Source organism: Crotalus tigris, unplaced genomic scaffold (assembly GCF_016545835.1).
Source record: "Crotalus tigris isolate CLP2741 ecotype Arizona unplaced genomic scaffold, ASM1654583v1 scf7180000019434.231144, whole genome shotgun sequence".
Lineage (NCBI taxonomy): Eukaryota > Metazoa > Chordata > Lepidosauria > Squamata > Viperidae > Crotalus > Crotalus tigris.
Window position 1 is genome coordinate 88,698 of NW_024097537.1, and position 17,088 is coordinate 105,785.

At 43.3% G+C, this 17,088-nt stretch overlaps 1 protein-coding gene across 6 annotated transcripts in view; it reads left to right on the forward strand.

Moving 5' to 3' along the window:
• The first annotated feature begins 2,175 nt into the window (after positions 1–2,175).
• The window catches only part of LOC120316623 (POU domain, class 2, transcription factor 1), a 136,889-nt gene continuing 121,976 nt past the window's right edge, over positions 2,176–17,088 (forward strand). For 5 of the 6 annotated variants that reach the window (XM_039362404.1, XM_039362407.1, XM_039362408.1 and 2 more), the window contains exon 1: positions 2,176–2,265. In XM_039362404.1, the coding sequence (XP_039218338.1) occupies positions 2,208–2,265 (58 nt within the window). In that variant the 5' untranslated portion in view covers positions 2,176–2,207. The remainder of the gene's footprint in view (positions 2,266–17,088) is intronic. The other variant, XM_039362406.1, reaches the window with a different exon arrangement.

Consider the following 17,088-nt stretch of genomic DNA (forward strand, 5'->3'; position numbering starts at 1 on the left):
TCTATGTGATTAAAAAAAGGAGTATGGCTATTGAAAATGACTTAAAGCAATGCTTTTTTATTATTTAAATGAATTTAATTATTTAAATTTAATTCAATTCATTGTTTTCATTGGAAAACAAATTACATTTTTAAATGGGTTTGAGGCAAGTTGTGCCATAAGCAGATTCTTTTGAAAATAAGTGGCTGAACAAAGGTTTTTAAAAGCATGGTAACTGTAGAACAAACATTTCTTCTGGTACAAGACCAGGAATATAAAAAGTAATGTACGAGTACCTGGATAACATATCAAGTTTGCAATAGTGCAAATGTTTTAAAGTTCTATATTATCAACTGCCCATATTCCACACCATGTTAATACTACACTTGAACATTTTGCTAAATTTCCTTATATAACTAATTTCAATATAACCTAGATCAGTGGTTCTCAACCTTTTTAATGCCGCGACCCCCAACCGGTCGTAAGTCGAGGACTACTCAACTGGTGCAGCACCGTTTGCAGAATGGGACTTTTGGCGGGCTCAGCAGGGCAGAGACAGCCTGGACAATTCCTATTGCTTTTGAAAGCCAATAGAATTAGACTCTATTCAAGAGAGTCTATTCTATTGGCTTTCAAAAGCCAATAGAATAAAAGGGAGTAGCACAGCTAAGGAAAAGGGAGGAAAATGGTGGACTGCATTGTTTGGCGACCCCGGTGAAATGGTCGTTCGACCCCAAATGGGGTCCCGACCCACAGGTTGAGAACCACTGACCTAGATGAACATAAACATCAACATAACTAGACATAACTAGATGAACCCTCATTTGACCAACACCATCTAACCTTAGAGTGGAAGGGCTTAAACATTCAAAGTAAACAATATACAAACACTTGTTACTTTGTTCATTTCTCCAAAATATCAGAATGACAGATAAAGAGAAAACATGGAGGAATAAGTTTGTCATTATACATGCATCTCTCTTAACAGAAGAGGGAAACCTTTAAGATAAGTTACAGAGAAAAAGGCAAATAAACAACTTGTGCAATAAATTTAACACATTCTGTGCAGTGTCTTCACTTTGCTGTCATCATTGTATAAACTCTTCATAGTTTAATTAATCATCACCATCAATATCTGCTTCTTTAAACATTTTATCAACTTCATCCATTAGCTTCTCTCCAACATGTCAGCACATGGCGAGGGTTCCACAGCACTAATATAATAACCATTACCATGCTTATCAAAAACACAGAATACTCCTTTAATTTCTTCCTCAGTGTATTTTTCTTACTATCATTGTCAAAAATTCTGGGAAGAGAATTGTGCTATTACCATCAGAAGGGATCAGCAGTATGATACACAATGTTTTTGGTTATGGACATTTTGTAACTTTTTATGTGCTGTGTTCCTTTATTCTTATGACAAGAGTTTTGTGATTCTAAAACTTTGACTTTGTATTGCTTATTTTGCATGTAATTTGTAAAGAATCAGGAAAACTAAAATATAGAAATAGGTAACTGAAATTTCTGTATTTTAAATTGAAAGTGGTGAAAATGAATTTCCAAATAATGTACAGGGATTACATTTGAATAAAATATGGACAGGATTGGAATGCTTAGATTCAAATGCCGAAAGGAAAAAGTTAACTCAAAATAATGTTCACTCAGGGATAGCATAAGAAACGTGGGAAGAAAATTGAAATAACTAAGAATCCCCTACAGCTGGGGGCTCTGTTCCCAGGCAATGCGTGAGCTATGAGGTCAGGAAGAGCTCAATACAAAACTAAAGCTGGTGCAGACTGAGAAGTGAGCACCCCTCCGCGATTCAATAAGAATATTTGTTATTTGAATAAACCCTTCATGGAGTTCACCTAACTGGCTTGTCTTTGTGACTCTTACGCTTTGACTAGAGTCGCAAAACATACAGAAAAAGTCGCTTTGTAGCTGGTTGGATTTACTTCGGTCCCCGGGGTCATCCCATATTCCGCCCACTTGCGCCTAGCGGACGTCTCGATTTTGTCCAGCAAACGGAGCCGGTAGGCGCGGGGTTAACGGGGGGGAGGGGGAGGCGATCATGCGCACCGGCCGCATCAGGAAAAAAGGGAGAGGGACAGAGGCATCCAATCGGCGCCTGCGCAAAAAGGAATGCGAGCAGGGAGGGGGCAACCAAGGAGCAAACAAGCAAGGGAGGGTTTATCGGGCGGCCGATTTTGATTAAAATATTCAAAATGGCGGACGGAGGAGCAGCGAGTCAAGATGAGAGTTCGGCGGCGGCGGTGGCGGCAGGTAATCATTACTGCATTTTACATATTCATATTCATACTCGTACACGCGCCCCCCCGCCGCCCGCCTTCCTCGCTTAGCATAATTTATTAGTACTCAGAATTATAATTAACGGCACAGGAGGGAGCTGGGGGGGTAGCCGCTGTGCAGACACAAGAGACACAGGGCACGCATATACATACACGCGCGCGCGGGCACGGGGGGGCAACGGACAGGATTCCCCCACCCTCGTTCGTGGAGCCCAACTCCGAGAGCTAGGCCGACCGTTGCCGCCGCTACCAAGCTGCTTTGCATATTCATCTACTGTATAATAGTAGGCTCAGACGAGGGGGGCGGCGCAGCAACGGCCGGAGGAGGGGGACGGGTAGAGAAGAGCCAACAGGAGGGCGCTCAACCTTGCCGCATCCAGTGTTTGGGGCCCCCAATGGATCTGCGTCCGCGTCCCCTCAGAGGTCTCACTGGCTTGGGGGAAAGACGGGAAAAGTGCCTGTTTTAAGGATTTCTGCCTCTACCCTGCAGCCGTCTGCCCTCTTCCCGTAGGCAGCCTAATTTCCCCAGAGGCCGAGGCCTACGCGCCAAGGGGAGTTTGGGGTTGCCCTCAGGGTGGGCATCTTTGGCCTGAAAGAAACCTCGAGGGCGCGGGCTGCTCGATAGGGATTTTCTCTTCATCAGGCTACATATGCCTCCTTTCTTGGAGGAGATAGGACTCCAGTTAGGAAATGCACGGGGTCGGTTTGTCCGCTTGCCCGACCGGACTTGGACTGGCCTGCCAGATCTTCCCTCTTAAGAGATGGAGGCAGAGCATAGGGGTTTCTTTCCTTGGTTTGTGGGTAGCGGGGCGGGGGAGAAGAGAGAGGGAGCTGTCAACAGTGCTTCCCCACTTGCCATGTGTTGTTTGGCAAGGTCAGGGTTCTGGGGTGGCAGGTTAAATGTGCCTCTTGTTTAATTCTTTCCTCTTCACCTCCCCCCTCCCTCTCTCGTTCTCATTTGAATAATGTCTAATTCGGGGAGGTTTATATTATTGAAATGGCCGCCCGACTTTCCCCGCCTCTCATGTTTAGTAATTCAGGCCTTTAATAACAGCCACTCAGAGCCCAATGCCGTGTTTATATTTTACATTCGCCCCATGTGCTTTTGTGGTTCGATATGATTCTTCTTTCTCGCTCTCTTGCCTTTTTACATTTTCTTGGCAACGAATAGGGCCCTGAGATCAATCCCAGGCTGTATGGAAGGGAGGGAAGAAAGCTAGGCCCGGACTCCTTTGGCAGGCGTTTAGGCCTTGCTCTCTGCTGCTTGATTTATTTACTAATAACTAAAATGTCCCCCTCCCGGCCTCGATAGTGAAAATAAAATCCTCCTGGGGCATGGGCAACATCAGATCTGCTCTCAGCTTTGCCTTTTTTTTTAAAAAAAAAAAATCTGCCTCAAGTAAGGGGCTTGTTTTTAATTTACTGACCACAACTGGACTTTCTAAAGCTGCTCTTTCCAATTCAGTATGTGTGAGGTCTTTCTTTGTCCTTATTAGCCATATTTTTAAATGGTGAAAAGAAGAGTTTTTCATGTTTTTGGAATGTGAAATCTGCAATAAGTTTAACAATTCAGCTCAACAGATTAAATACAAAATTATTGAGTACAGAGATAGTATTGATAATAGCTTTAATCTGCATTACAAATAATGTGCAAAAATGTAAATCTGAATATTCATCTTGAAAAAGATGATCAGTACTGTCATATTGCTGATGTCTTTTTAAAAACTTAGATAACAAGTAAATGGAACATTGTCAAGAAAAATGGGCAGTAAATGAAAGGAATCTTAAATTTGTTATTGTTCGATATAGGTAAAATTCAAAACATTCTTCTTTTTAGAACAAATATTAACTATATTTTGTAAAACACAGTACTCAGTAAAAATAGGATTCTAATTGTTAAGATAACTTTATAAATGTAATATTACTACACTTGATTGATTGATGTAGTATTTTCTTCAATCTATGCAGAAAAACATCTGACAGATTATTTTACAGTATGTGTTTGATTCTTATTAAATAATCATTGAGGCATGATGCTGAATTTTATCTATCTATCTATCTATCTATCTATACACACACACACACACACACACACACACACACACATACATACACAAAAAGACAGTTGATTTTTTTTGTAAATTTTCTTTAAAATGTCATGGGTTCAGTGTAATTGACCTTATGTGTCCCCTCTTGGTCTTAGAAATACTAAGCGGAAGCATCATGATGGATTTGTATAAGTTGTAATCAAAATTCAATTGTCCCTATTTATAGCAACAATGTGCAGCTGATTGGGCATAAATATAATATGATTGCATTATAAATATTGTAAGTTTAAAGCATATGTTCCACCACTTTTTAAAATGTTGTCAAGTTGGTGTCATCACTGACCAGGAGAGGATGTGCAATTGATTTGATTTATTATCCTATATAAGCAGGTATAATGGTAAAATCTTCTTATAGGAAAATGATTTATCTGAGAATAATTTCGTTTATAGATTCAGTTTTATCACTGTTGTGATTGTAGATATATTAGATCTTGGAGATAAAAATAGTATCTCATATTTTGAAAACAAAACATTATTGCAATTGATCATCATTTTAAATCATTAGATTGTTAGATGCTTAGTTGAGTTTATTAAGAAAGAAATGGTTTATAAATTCAAGCACTTTAGTTTTGCCTTTGTCAGAACAAATTGGTGCCTGGATTTCAATTAACAACATTGCAATGTCCTATAGTCCAGGGCTTTTCAACCTGTGGTACATTGGCACCTGGCAGATGGTATGCAATCATCTTAGAAAAGTGGTAGTGGGGGAGGGGAATGGGCTGAACTGGTGGTAGCACTGCACAAGCCTGAGCGACAGATGGCTAGAGCTGCAGGGGTGTCCGGGCTCAGCGGAAGTGCCAGGATCAGCGCCAGGCTCCAGTTGGAGTTCGGTGCTGATCCTGGCGCTTCTGCTGAGCCCAGAAGAAGCACCAATCAGCTGGAAAGCAGCACTGATCCTGGCGCTTCTGAGCCCAGAAGAAGCGCCAATCAGCTGGATTGTTGCAGCATCTCCAGGGTCTTGTGATTTACATTCAGATGCGTGGCAACTGATTCATATTTAATGACGGTCACAGTGTCTCAGGGTCATGTGAAGTGACCAAAACCTGCTGCAACCATCCAGCAGACGGGGGGAATAAACCCCCACCCTACCCCCACTGCCAATCCTCAACAGAAATGCTCACAACAATGGAAACGTCGGACAGGAGGAAGAGTGCCGCGGGGCAGGCAGGCAGGTGTCTTGCTCGGCTGTGGCTTGGGGGGCACTTTTTTCAGTGCCATTGTAACTTTGAACAGTCACTAAGCGAACTGTTGTAAGTTGAGGACTACCTGTACTTTATCACTTTTTTCCTTTTTTTTTTGGTCATCAATTTTTTGACACCTTGCTAAGCGACTGGTGGTACTCGGATATTGCCATATCCTAAAAGTGGTACGATGGGTGAAAAGGTTGAAAAGCCCTGCTATAATCACATGGTTGCCATTGCAATCTTCTTTGCGAGCTTCAGACAAACAAAGTCAGTGGGGAAGCTGGTTCTGATCCCAGTTGCCATGGTTAACATCATTAGAATTGTATGTTCTGAATACTGCCTAGTATCTTTGTCACTATTCTTGGGATCTGAAGAGCAGGGTAACTACAACTGAATCACATGATCAAAATTCAGGCACTTGGAAGCCTGGCCATACTTACGACTGTAAGTGTGCTTTAACTCCCTCCCCCCACCTATGTTTTCTCAACTATTCCCTTTTGGTGCCCTGCTGCCCAGCTCAACTTCACTTCTGTTTGTTGCTTCTACTGAGGAGGCTGGTTTAATAGAATGTATAAATAATCTTGAGAACGGGGAAAAGAGATGTTCCTTCGGAAACCTCTCTTCTCCACTGTCCTTAAGGTCATTCTGACATTCCATTAGAGCAGGGTCAACCTAGCTGATGGGCTATATGGGGTTGGCTTCACGGGGGAAACAAAGGCACAAATTCATTTAAAGGGTCCATAGTGCACCAATTCCCCCCTTTGTTCTGTGTTCCTGGGCAACATGGTGCTGGCTTCACATGGCGAAAAAGGGAAAAACCCTTTAAGTTGGTTTGTGTTTTTCTTTCCTCTTTTACCGTGCATAGCCAGCCCCAAACATCCAGGAACACAGTGCATTCACAGTTTGTGCCCAAGTAGCCATACTGGGCATACAACAGCAGCAGCAGGAGCAAGAAGGCGGAAAAGGTGAGCTGAGGCAGCAGGCTGACAGGGGTCTTGGAGTGCAGGATAGGGAAGGTGACCAGGACTGGACTGTGTGGTTGCAGCTTCCCAGGTTCTGCACAGTTCTGAGACTGTTACCCTGTGAGTTAAGGTGCAGGGCAGCCAAAGGGTAAGGATGTGGAAGAGACAGGCCAATGTGGAGAGTTGGTGGTAGTCCCTTAACTTACTAACGCTCAGAGCTAGGAGGAATCAAGCCCCGAATGGCTTGGATTGTGGTGGATACTTCCTTAACAACCTGTAATTCTCAGTTAAATGGTAATCCCAGTCCCAATTGTGGTCATAGCATGGTTCTACATTAGAAATGTTTTATTGCATTTTGTATTACTTCATAAACTGTTTTATGATAAGTTTATGTCATAAAATGTTTTATAAAATTTGCCAAAATCAGTGCCACAAAAATCATGGGTCCTAGATTTTGAACATATTCTGTAAGTTAGCACATTTGAGGTATCCTGGTTCAAAAATTGTTGCCCTATGATGTATTGTTTTATCCAGTTAAAGATTACAGGAGTGAGAGTTTTAGTAGTATATAGATGTAATAGGCACTTTATATATCCCAAGGTAGCATTTATGATTATTCAAGCAGATAGACATGCCTCTTGAGTATAAACTCAAGAGACAAGTCCCACAGTCTAGAACAGAAGACTCCAACCAATGGGCCGTGGCCTACTACCAGGCCGTGGCCTATTGGCCGCCGGGCTGTGTGAGTAGCTGGGCAGTGCATGCGTGTATGCGCATACTAACTCCCCCTTGAGCCACCATTGCCATGAGTGTTGTGTGAGTGGTGGCAGCGCTGCTAGTATCATATGGGTGGCGGTGTTGCCATGAATCTTGCACGGGTCAGCAGTGCTGCAAGCGCGCCCCACGCAGATGGTGGCATTGCCATGAACTTTGTATAGGCGGTGGCAGCACTGTAAGCGGCAGGTGGGCCACAGCACTATCCTCACGCAGGGGTGGCGGCACGAACCTCGCGCTGGGGTGGGATTGCTGCGGGCTGTGGTGCGATCCTTGCACAGGGGCGGCGGCATGAATTTCGCACCAGAGAAGCATTGCTGCGGGCCTTGGCGCGATACGCAGTGCAAACCTCATGCCAGGGCAGCACAGGGGACAGCAGCATGAGCCTCGCACTGGTGGTAGCATCACTGCGAGCCTGGCAGTGGCGGTGCGGCAAGCCTCACACAGGTGCTGCCATCACTGAAGCCTTGCGCGCATGTTCGCAGTCCCGTTTGCGTGCTGTGCATATTTGTAGCCTGTTTATACGCTCATGCACACGTATGACAATATTCATGTTTGCACATGCACTTCCCTCTTCCACCGGGCCACCAATCCAAAAAGGTTGATGACCCCTGGTCTAGAAAACTTGATGACTCCAACCTTTATCAGTACAAATTTGTATTCTTTGGATCTTAATAATTTTCAAGAGAGCTAAAAATTAATACTTGTGATTTTGTGATCACAAAATTAAAACAATTCTCACTATTTGGGCAAAATAGTATTATACCCACTTAGTAAGTCCCATTGGATTGGCTAAGGAAAGGAAAGCAAGTCCAGCACCTTAATCATTAACCACACCACTACACATATATTACCATGTTTCCCCTAAAATAAGACCTACCCCCAAAATAAGACCTACTTAAGACCCTGCCCACTCTGTCCCACTGTAGGTTTTTTTGGCATGCTGGATCATCTGCCCCACCCCGCATTGCCTGCTGCTGCTGCTGCTGAGAGATGGCCTGAATGTTAAGGAAGTCGAGCCTGAAGCAAGCAGAGGTTGCCTCTTTTCTATCCCTGCCCTGGATTAGCAAATCCAGCGGGCAGGGGGGATGGGGACTAGCCGGGGCCTAACCATCAGCTTCTCTGTTGCACCCTCACCCCTAAGCAGCCTCCGGAAGTGACTGGGTGTCCCAAGACGTCTCACTCTGGGAGGCAACTCAGGTTTCCTCGGTGGGGGAGGAAGGCTTTGGAAACTGTCTTTTCATTTACATTCATCCTCAATATTGTAATACATCCCTTTACTTTTCAAAAAAACCGATTTGCATTTACCATGATTAGCCTCCATGAATGGCAATGGGAAGGCGTGGTGTGAATCTTGTGCTTGAGCCATGGAAATACAGACACTCGCACCTTCAAAGCTTATGCCGCTTCCTCACTCGGGGTGCACCACTGCTTTACAGGTGCATTCAATTTTGTAGCTGAGCTAAACTCTTCAGTTGCGGCAGGCCGCAGTTCCCATCACTTTCAGGAAGCCTGGGCGATGGAAGCCTTAGGCCAGGCTTCTCACAGCTGAAACAATTCGGCTCACCCAGGTTGGCTGTCGTCAGAGGTGTGGCCTATCCCCATCCTCCAGTTCCGCTGCACATGTGGGATGAGTTTCCCGCGACGGCCAACCTGACCCTGGGTGAGCTAAACTGCTTACAGGGAGAGGTTGCGTGTTGCAGGAGGACGACTGCAAAGGGTGAGCCCAGATTTCTGCAGCTCCTGGAGGCTCTGAGCACTATTTTTGGTGCCGCTCGGTTTCCACCCCACCTCCACCAGGCTGATCTGGTGGGTGGGATTGCTTTCTGCCTTCCCTGCCACTGCATTGGCAGTTGATGCTGCCCTCTCAAGAGGCAGTGCAGCAATTGGACGGTGACCACTCTACGAATGGGAATAGATCATCCCCAAACCTCAGCCATCCTCTTCATGGTGTGCTGCAGCTGATCCGAAGCACTGCCGAAAACAGCAAGGTAGACGTGCACACAGACACGGTGCCAAAAACAGCACTCAGAGTCTCCAGGAGCTGCAGGGATCCAGGCACGCCTTTTGCAGTCCTTTCGCAATGCACAGCCTTTCCTGGTAAGCAATCCAGCTTGCCCAGGGTCAGGTTGGTCGTCGCAAGAGGCTTGTTCCACATGTCCAGCGGAGCTGGAGGATGGGGATAGGCCACTCCACCCGCAGAGGCCAACCTTACTCCGGGTGAGCCGGATTGCTTCAGCTGCGAGGAGCCTGGCCTAAGGTTTCTGTCGCTCGGGCTTCCTGAAGGTGATGGGAACTGCAGTCCTTTGCAGCTGTAGAGTTTAGCTGAGCCACAAAATTGAATGCACCTATAAAGCAGAGTTATGCCCCGAACGAGGAAGTGGTGTGAGCTTTGAGGGTGTAAGTTTTTGTATTTCCGTGGCTCATACGCAGAATTTACACTGCGCCTTCCCATTGGCGTTCAAGGAGGCTAATCGTAAATACAAATCATTTTTTGGGGGGAAAAATAAAGGGATGTATTTCAGTATTGATGATTAATATAAATGAAAAGGCAGTTTCCAAATCTTTTGTCCTCACCGAGGGAAACCTGAGTTGCCTGGGGGGTTGGGCCGCCGGCCGGGCTGGACATCATGAAAAAACAAGACCCCCCAAAATAAGCCCTATTGGGTCTTTTGGACAAAAAATAAATATAAGACCTGGGCTTATTTTCACGAAAACACGATATCTGTTGAAAATCAAGCAGTTATGATGTTCTAGCTGCCAGTATGTTCCTGAAATAGTCCACAGTGCTGCATAAAGCATCTCTCTCCCTGCAGAAATTCAGTGCACAAAGAAGGGAAAGTGTTTTCTGTGGTGTTCAGTGATATCAGTTGATATTTCACTTTTATTGCTAACATTTGTTAATTATGTTATGCTAATTTCTTCTTAGTTTTCAGAAGACTATTTAATGGGTGACTCAAATAATATAAAAAAGTGGAGGGCGGCTTGACTAGAAATCAGATATATGGTTAAACTTGGAATAGAAAGATAAAAGGCAGGAATGAGAAGTGATGCTAGCTAGGCTAAAATATTCACAAAATATTATTGCATAATAGAATGATGACATATAGGGGTATCACAGGTGTATGTTTACAAAGAATAACAGGTGGAATGATAGACAGCATGTCTAGAATAAAAATTAAAAATGATGGTGTATGTTGATGAAATGACATTTGGAATACAATGATATTGTGATCAAAGTGTTGAAGATGAAATGACTGTACAGAATAGAATGCCAGTCTGCCACATAAGTCTGACAGTGTCTCCTGTGACATAGCATAAGATTATCCCTTGTGTATTTCAGAAGGAGTACAATGACAATTGGTTTCTTGCTCTTCCATCGATCTTCCTTTAGCTCACTGTGAGGATAGTTGCTGCCTTCTGCGAGCTTCTTTTTTTAATGACAATTCTTAACATTTGTTTCCCATAAGGTAATAATGCCTTATTTAATTTAAACACTTTTTCATATCGGTGATCATATCTATCCTCTTGCCTGCAGCATACTCCATTTTATGGTGAATATTATAGCTCTTACTGAAGTGTTCCCATCTTTGTTGGATCATTCACTTTATACCCCCTAAAAATGTAATTCAATTTACTTCTCATTCTTGAGTTATTTAATATGTTTTCTATGGAGAAAAATATATTCCTATGTGGATATATGAAGGCTGTAAAAAATATAAAGGGTACCGGGGTATTTATTCGAGGTTGTTCATGTGCATGGGTTAAATCTTCACTATGGGTGATTAACATGCATAATAAAATAATAAAAATTAGATGAACTTCTACAGTGGCATGTCTATTTAATTATTTTTTATTTCTAATGCCAAATTTAATGTGTTACTTGTAGAAAGTAATATATTATTTGAAAGTAATTTTCATTTGTTCAATAATTTCCATATTTTTGTAAAAATAAAGATACTATTGAAAAACTCAGCTTTTTGTTGTTTGTCAATATATGCTGATTTTTGTTCCTTGATTTCTAATGGATGCCTATTTCTGTGTTTTTCTTTCAAAAGTTAGAATTAGATCCAATTCTAAATCCAAATTAGATCCAAAAATTACTTTTGGTATGCTCAAATTTTAAAACATTTTAAAACTTTTGAATGTAAAATTCAGTATTAGAAATAGCATTGCATCTATTGAAATATTCATTTAAATCATTTACTGCAGGGGTCCCCAATCCCCGGCTGCGGCCTACTACTGGGTCTTAAGTCATTTGGAACCAGACCATGAAAGTATTGGGTGAGGGCATGCACATACCCACTTGCGCTGCTCGTGCAAATCTACATGTGTGCCCACCACTTGTTTGGAGCTATTCTCTCGTGCCCCCCCTCTCCGCCAGTTGGCAAAACTGGAAAGGTTGGGAAATTCTGATTTACTGTAAATAGCTGCCCATCTTATAACTTTGATATATCTTCCAATCAACAATTTTAAAAACTATTAAAACAAATGCATAAAACAAAAAACCTGGTGCCATATCAAACTTCTGATATGTAGTCACCTGATCTTATCCCATTGCTTGGGGGACAAGTCAGGTCTTCAGTGCTTTATGGAAGAAAGATTGAGGGCTGCCAAATTTAAGGGGAAAATGTGCTCCTTAGGGCAGGGCTGCCACAAAAAAGACTTGTTTCCTAGCTCCCATAAAATGGCAATGTTTGTAGGTAAGGACTAGAAATGTGCCTACCCTATCTAACCTAGAGTATAAAGATACAATAAGTACACTCCAAGATCTTTAATTTTTTACATTTAATTAATGTTTAATGGGAAAATAAACATAAGTATTCCAATTTGTCTATTGTCTATGGTCTATTTTTCCTTTCTAGCTCTATTTCTTTATATGTGTTATGTATATATTTATTAGATATATTCTGTTTTCTGCTGATAAGTAGTGCAATTAAGCAATCTTAAAGGAAATAATTGAACACATTAAAAATAAATGAATTACACTTAACTTACAAATTAGAAACATACACGAAGAAAAGGGGAGGTTTTGTCTAATGACATTTTGGAAGCCTGAATTTTGTCCAATTATATCAGATTGCAATTGTAAACCAAGGATTACCTGTAATGTCTTTAATTAGGCGTTAGTATGCCCTCTTGAAGAGACTTCCCTAGATCCAGGGAGTTTGAACAACTGACAGTGATTCCCAGTCTTTTTGCAGAAAGCTTTTGAGAAGGTAGCATAGTTTTAACTTTTATCTTTAAAGATCTCTTAAGAAATAGATAATTGGATCCTTTTCAGTCAGGATTCAGTCTGAGACATAGAATAAAGTGGAATTGATCACTGGTAGATTATTAATTTTGGGGAACCTAGATCAGTGATGGCAAACCTTTTAGAGACCGAGTGCCCAAACTGCAACCTAAAACCCACTTATGTATCATTGGGTGCCGGGTGGGCATGACCCATTGGGTGGGTGTGGCCAATTAGGTGGGTGTGGCCCATTGGGTGGGCATGGCTGCAGTGGTAATGGCAGACTGGGTAGGACTAAAAAGTTCAACCAATCTATTCCAATTTTGCGAGATCTTTTTTTCCCCGCGAGAAGTTGAAATTGATTGATTGATTCTTTTTTTTTGTGCACATGGCAGTGGAGGCCTAAAGCAAAAAGGTTTTTTAAAAGCCAACTGAAGGCGTAGGACTGGGGTGACAGCATGCATGCCCACAGAGAGGGCTCTGCGTGCCACCTCTGGCACGCGTGCCACAGGTTCACCACCATAGACCTAGATGTAGGAAATGCACCCTTTCTGGTCCTTGATCTCTCAACTGCATTCACTGCCAGTCATTGTTTCCTTTTATATTGCATTTGAGGATTTGGGATTAAGGGCATTATTTTACAGTGAAAATAATCCTGACCAGAAGATTCAAACCTCTGCTGGCAGGGAAGGATAGGTTACTACAGTGGACCCTTCCATTTGGAATCTCACAGTGGAAAAATTTCTCAGATAGAGAAATTCTATATATCCTATATCTACACAAACATCTTTGGAAAGATCATCTGACAGATTGGGGTGAGGTAGCATCAGTGTAGCAGGGATGCCTACTTCTACCTTGCCTCCAAGTGCCTGGAGCTGTGGCCATCTTGATAGGATGAAACACACTATAAGGAAATATTGTAGTTACTACTTGTTCAAAAATATCTAATTGTTTATCTGTCCCAATTACAGTATAATTCTCTCTAAAATTCCTCCTGTATTTATAGTTTTTCCTGGCTGGGCAATTGGAAGCCAGAGAACTTTCAGAAGTTGGAAACTGGAGGAATTTCACCGACTGATGCAAAATGCAGCTGCCTTTACTATAACCAGTAATAGCTGCTTCATCCGTCTTTACACCTATACTGTAGGTATTGCAATGGTTGCTAATAAGTTTCCAGGAATAATTTTAAAAAAATGTTTTGACTCTTAACAGCCATTTGTGGCTTGTTTCTGAAATTTCTTCAGAACATCTCCAGGTAAAATCATCCCATCTGGTAAATTCATCCACAGTATAAGAAAAGTGCCTCTGCACAGCTCTAATAAAATCTACTCAAAAATATAGCTTTCATTATATCTATAAACGTTCAGGTTTTTTTTTCAGTTTTTAGGCTTCACTAACTTTATACACCTTTTTCCTTTTGGTATCCATCATCGTCTTATCTTTCCTCTTTGTTCTTTGCCCTGAATAAATGTCTTTCATATTTCTGATTTCCTTATCCTTTTAAAACAACCAAGTCTTACATGTATTTTTAAAAATGTATGTCTATTTCAGTTACAGAGCTATATGCTGTAACAATTTAAAGTCTTTTCTTTTGATAAGAGAGACAGAACAGATCTATTTTAATACAGTTCTGCTACTGCTGACTACCAAGAAATGCCATTTTTACTTGATACAAAAGAAACATTGATGTGTTCAGCAGAAGCCTTTCAAAATAAAGGTACAAGGGAATCAAAGTTTTCATCAAGAGAAAGGAACAGAGAAGGATGGTAGGATAATGAGATAATCAAATTCAGAACAGTTCTTCCCATATTTAGAATTTGATATGCCCACATATCATATTGCATGACAGAAATGGAAATTTTGCATAGGACTGTGCTATATACAAAACCAAACCTTGAAAAAAAGTATAAAATGGTATTCTCCAGCATGATAGATGTAGCATCCACCGATGGGTAATCTCAGCCTTCCTGCTCAGTTTAGACTAAGACCAAACTTTAGCCATGCCTCCCTTGGGCGGTCCTTTCCCCAGTTTTGTCTTAGTCTCAGCTCAGTAGGACACAATTTCTGTAGCTCCTCAGTCAGGCTAATTCAAAAGAGGTTTTTAGGATAGAGAGAAGAGTTTTTTTGTTTCAGGATTTCATTTATTTTATTGGCAGTTGTGATTGTTCAGATTTGTAGGAATTTAGTTGGTGTTAGAGCTTCGTTTCCAGGAGGCCTGCGTGGCCTCGGGATCGATTGGAGCCACGCAGGAGGGTTCGGAAAATCAGTTCCCCCCAGCTGATTTTCGCGATGAAGGAGATTGCCAGACGGGCAAACAGACGCGGTTCCATCGTCGGCGTTTTGGAAGCGAGCGGAGCGGCCAGCCGGCTGCAGCCTTACTACCTCGTGGCCACGAGGTCCCGACTGGAATCTGACCACAGCGAGGGCTGCACAGCTTAACCGCGAGTCTTGTTGCCTTATAAATAAAAAGGGGAAATAGAAGCTTATTGTCAAGGCTCCCTTAAGCTCTAGAGAAAGAAGGCTTGTGGAGACCAATTCTCTCTGAGGTCGCCATTTTGGGCGGCAAAGAGACTAGTGGCCGCCATTTTGAACCACACCCTGGGTGCGGCCGCCATCTTGAAGGAAGGTGGATTGAGGCCTAGATCTGGCCGTTTCTTTTTCGAATAGCCCGCTTCGCTAGGCTTTCAAGGGGGTATTTTAAGGTTATTAAATATCAATTCCAATTCAAGGATTCAACAGAAAAAGAGGCACAAGCCCCATTAGAGGATACCTTTGATTACATACATTATCAGTTGATAATTCTGAGGGAGAATTTTGGAAGACCTGTTCTTTTAGCTCGCGGTGCTGTGTCACAGGACCTAAGTGGATAGTTCTAGTGAGCTGTCTGGCTGTTTGTCATTGCAGTTGTTCAGGGCGCGGGAAGCTTCCCTCCCGGACAACTTGATCTGCGTGCCTTTACCCCACTCCTGGGCATCTCCTATCTGGAAGGTCCAGTGTGCAATGGCAGATGGTGATACTCCTCAGACATCGCAGGGTTCTGATGTTCCCCCTGCACAATCTAAACGCAGATCTTCCGATTTGAGCACGGGGGAAAAAAAAGGCCAAGACCAAGCATTTGGCCACCAAAGAACCCTCCAAGGCTGCTGAGCGAGAAGCCTCGAAAAGACATCTGGCACTGGAGAGAGAATTCTCCATGGTTCAACGGCTCAGGTCCAGCGAAACTGAAGTGGTTCCCCCTGCTTCGCTGGACAGCTCACCATTTGAGCCTCCACTGGTGCCATCTTATCAGGCTCCCAGAGCTTGGTCTCCTCAAGGGGGAACTGAACAGGTTGGTCTCCCTCCTCCTATTCCTCCTACTCCTCCACCTCCTCCTCCTACTCCTTCGGTCCCGTCTGCTACTATCACTCCACAGGCTCCTGAAACCACTGCAGCAGGTGTTGGTTCAGCAGAGCATACCTTATGGGCACAACAGTTCCAGACCTTTATGCACCAGGCCTTTGATCAATTTATGTCATTTTCCATGGCACAGAGGTGTTCACAAATACCGCCTCCTCAACCCTTGTCCGTAGGTCGCACTGAGCAATTCCAGTCAGCAGGCTCGGGTATTTCTGAGACTTTGTCTCAGCTAGGTGAAGCTGAGTCTGTGGACTTGGAGATAACTGACATCCATATGTCAGAGGATGAAGAGGTGGCTCCGGATCCAACCCCAACATTGGGTCTTTTTGATCCTTCTCTATTTAGGTCACTATTGTTAAAGGCTTGCACCACGGCCAATTTGGTTACAGAGCAGGAGCCTCAACCATCTACCTCCACTGCACAGGAGTCTAATCCTTTGTTTGCGGTACAGGTTGTGGAGGAAAAACAGGTGTCTTGCCCAGCGGTTTTCCGCACTACGGTGGAGAAGCAGTGGATTTCATTGGCCACTCTACCTCCACCCAATAGCACGGAAAAGAAACTGTTTAATGTCTCATCTGCATTTTCTTCCCTCCTAGAGGTACCTACAGTAGATACTCCCTTGACCTCATTGTTCTCCACATCCACGATTCCTGGAGATATGGCGGAGGTTCTCAAAGCGGAGGATAAAAGGTTCGAGTTTTCCCTCCGCAGGGCTCATCAGTCTCGGCCTGGGCAATCAAGGCGGCAATGTCCTCGTCGTTTTTCGCGAGGACTTCCATCATGTGGCTCCGTGAGTTACAGGCTCTAATTTCTCCGGATCAGATGCGTGCACAACAGACCTTAGGTAAGCTGGTAGCTGCAGCGGAATACATGGCAGATGCATCCCTCCACTCAGCCAAATATTCTGCCAGATCTATAGCGGCCACGGTAGCATCACGCAGATTGTTGTGGCTCAAACAGTGGAGGGCTGACCTAAAATCAAGGTGGCGTCTAGCTACAGACACATACAGTGGCACTCATTTGTTTGGCCCGGTCCTGGAACCATATCTAATAGAAGGGAAGGACAAGCGAAAGACCTTGGCTCACCCCTTCAGGAAGGTGGAGAGGAGACCCCAACAAGAATTTTGCAGGCAGTCCTTT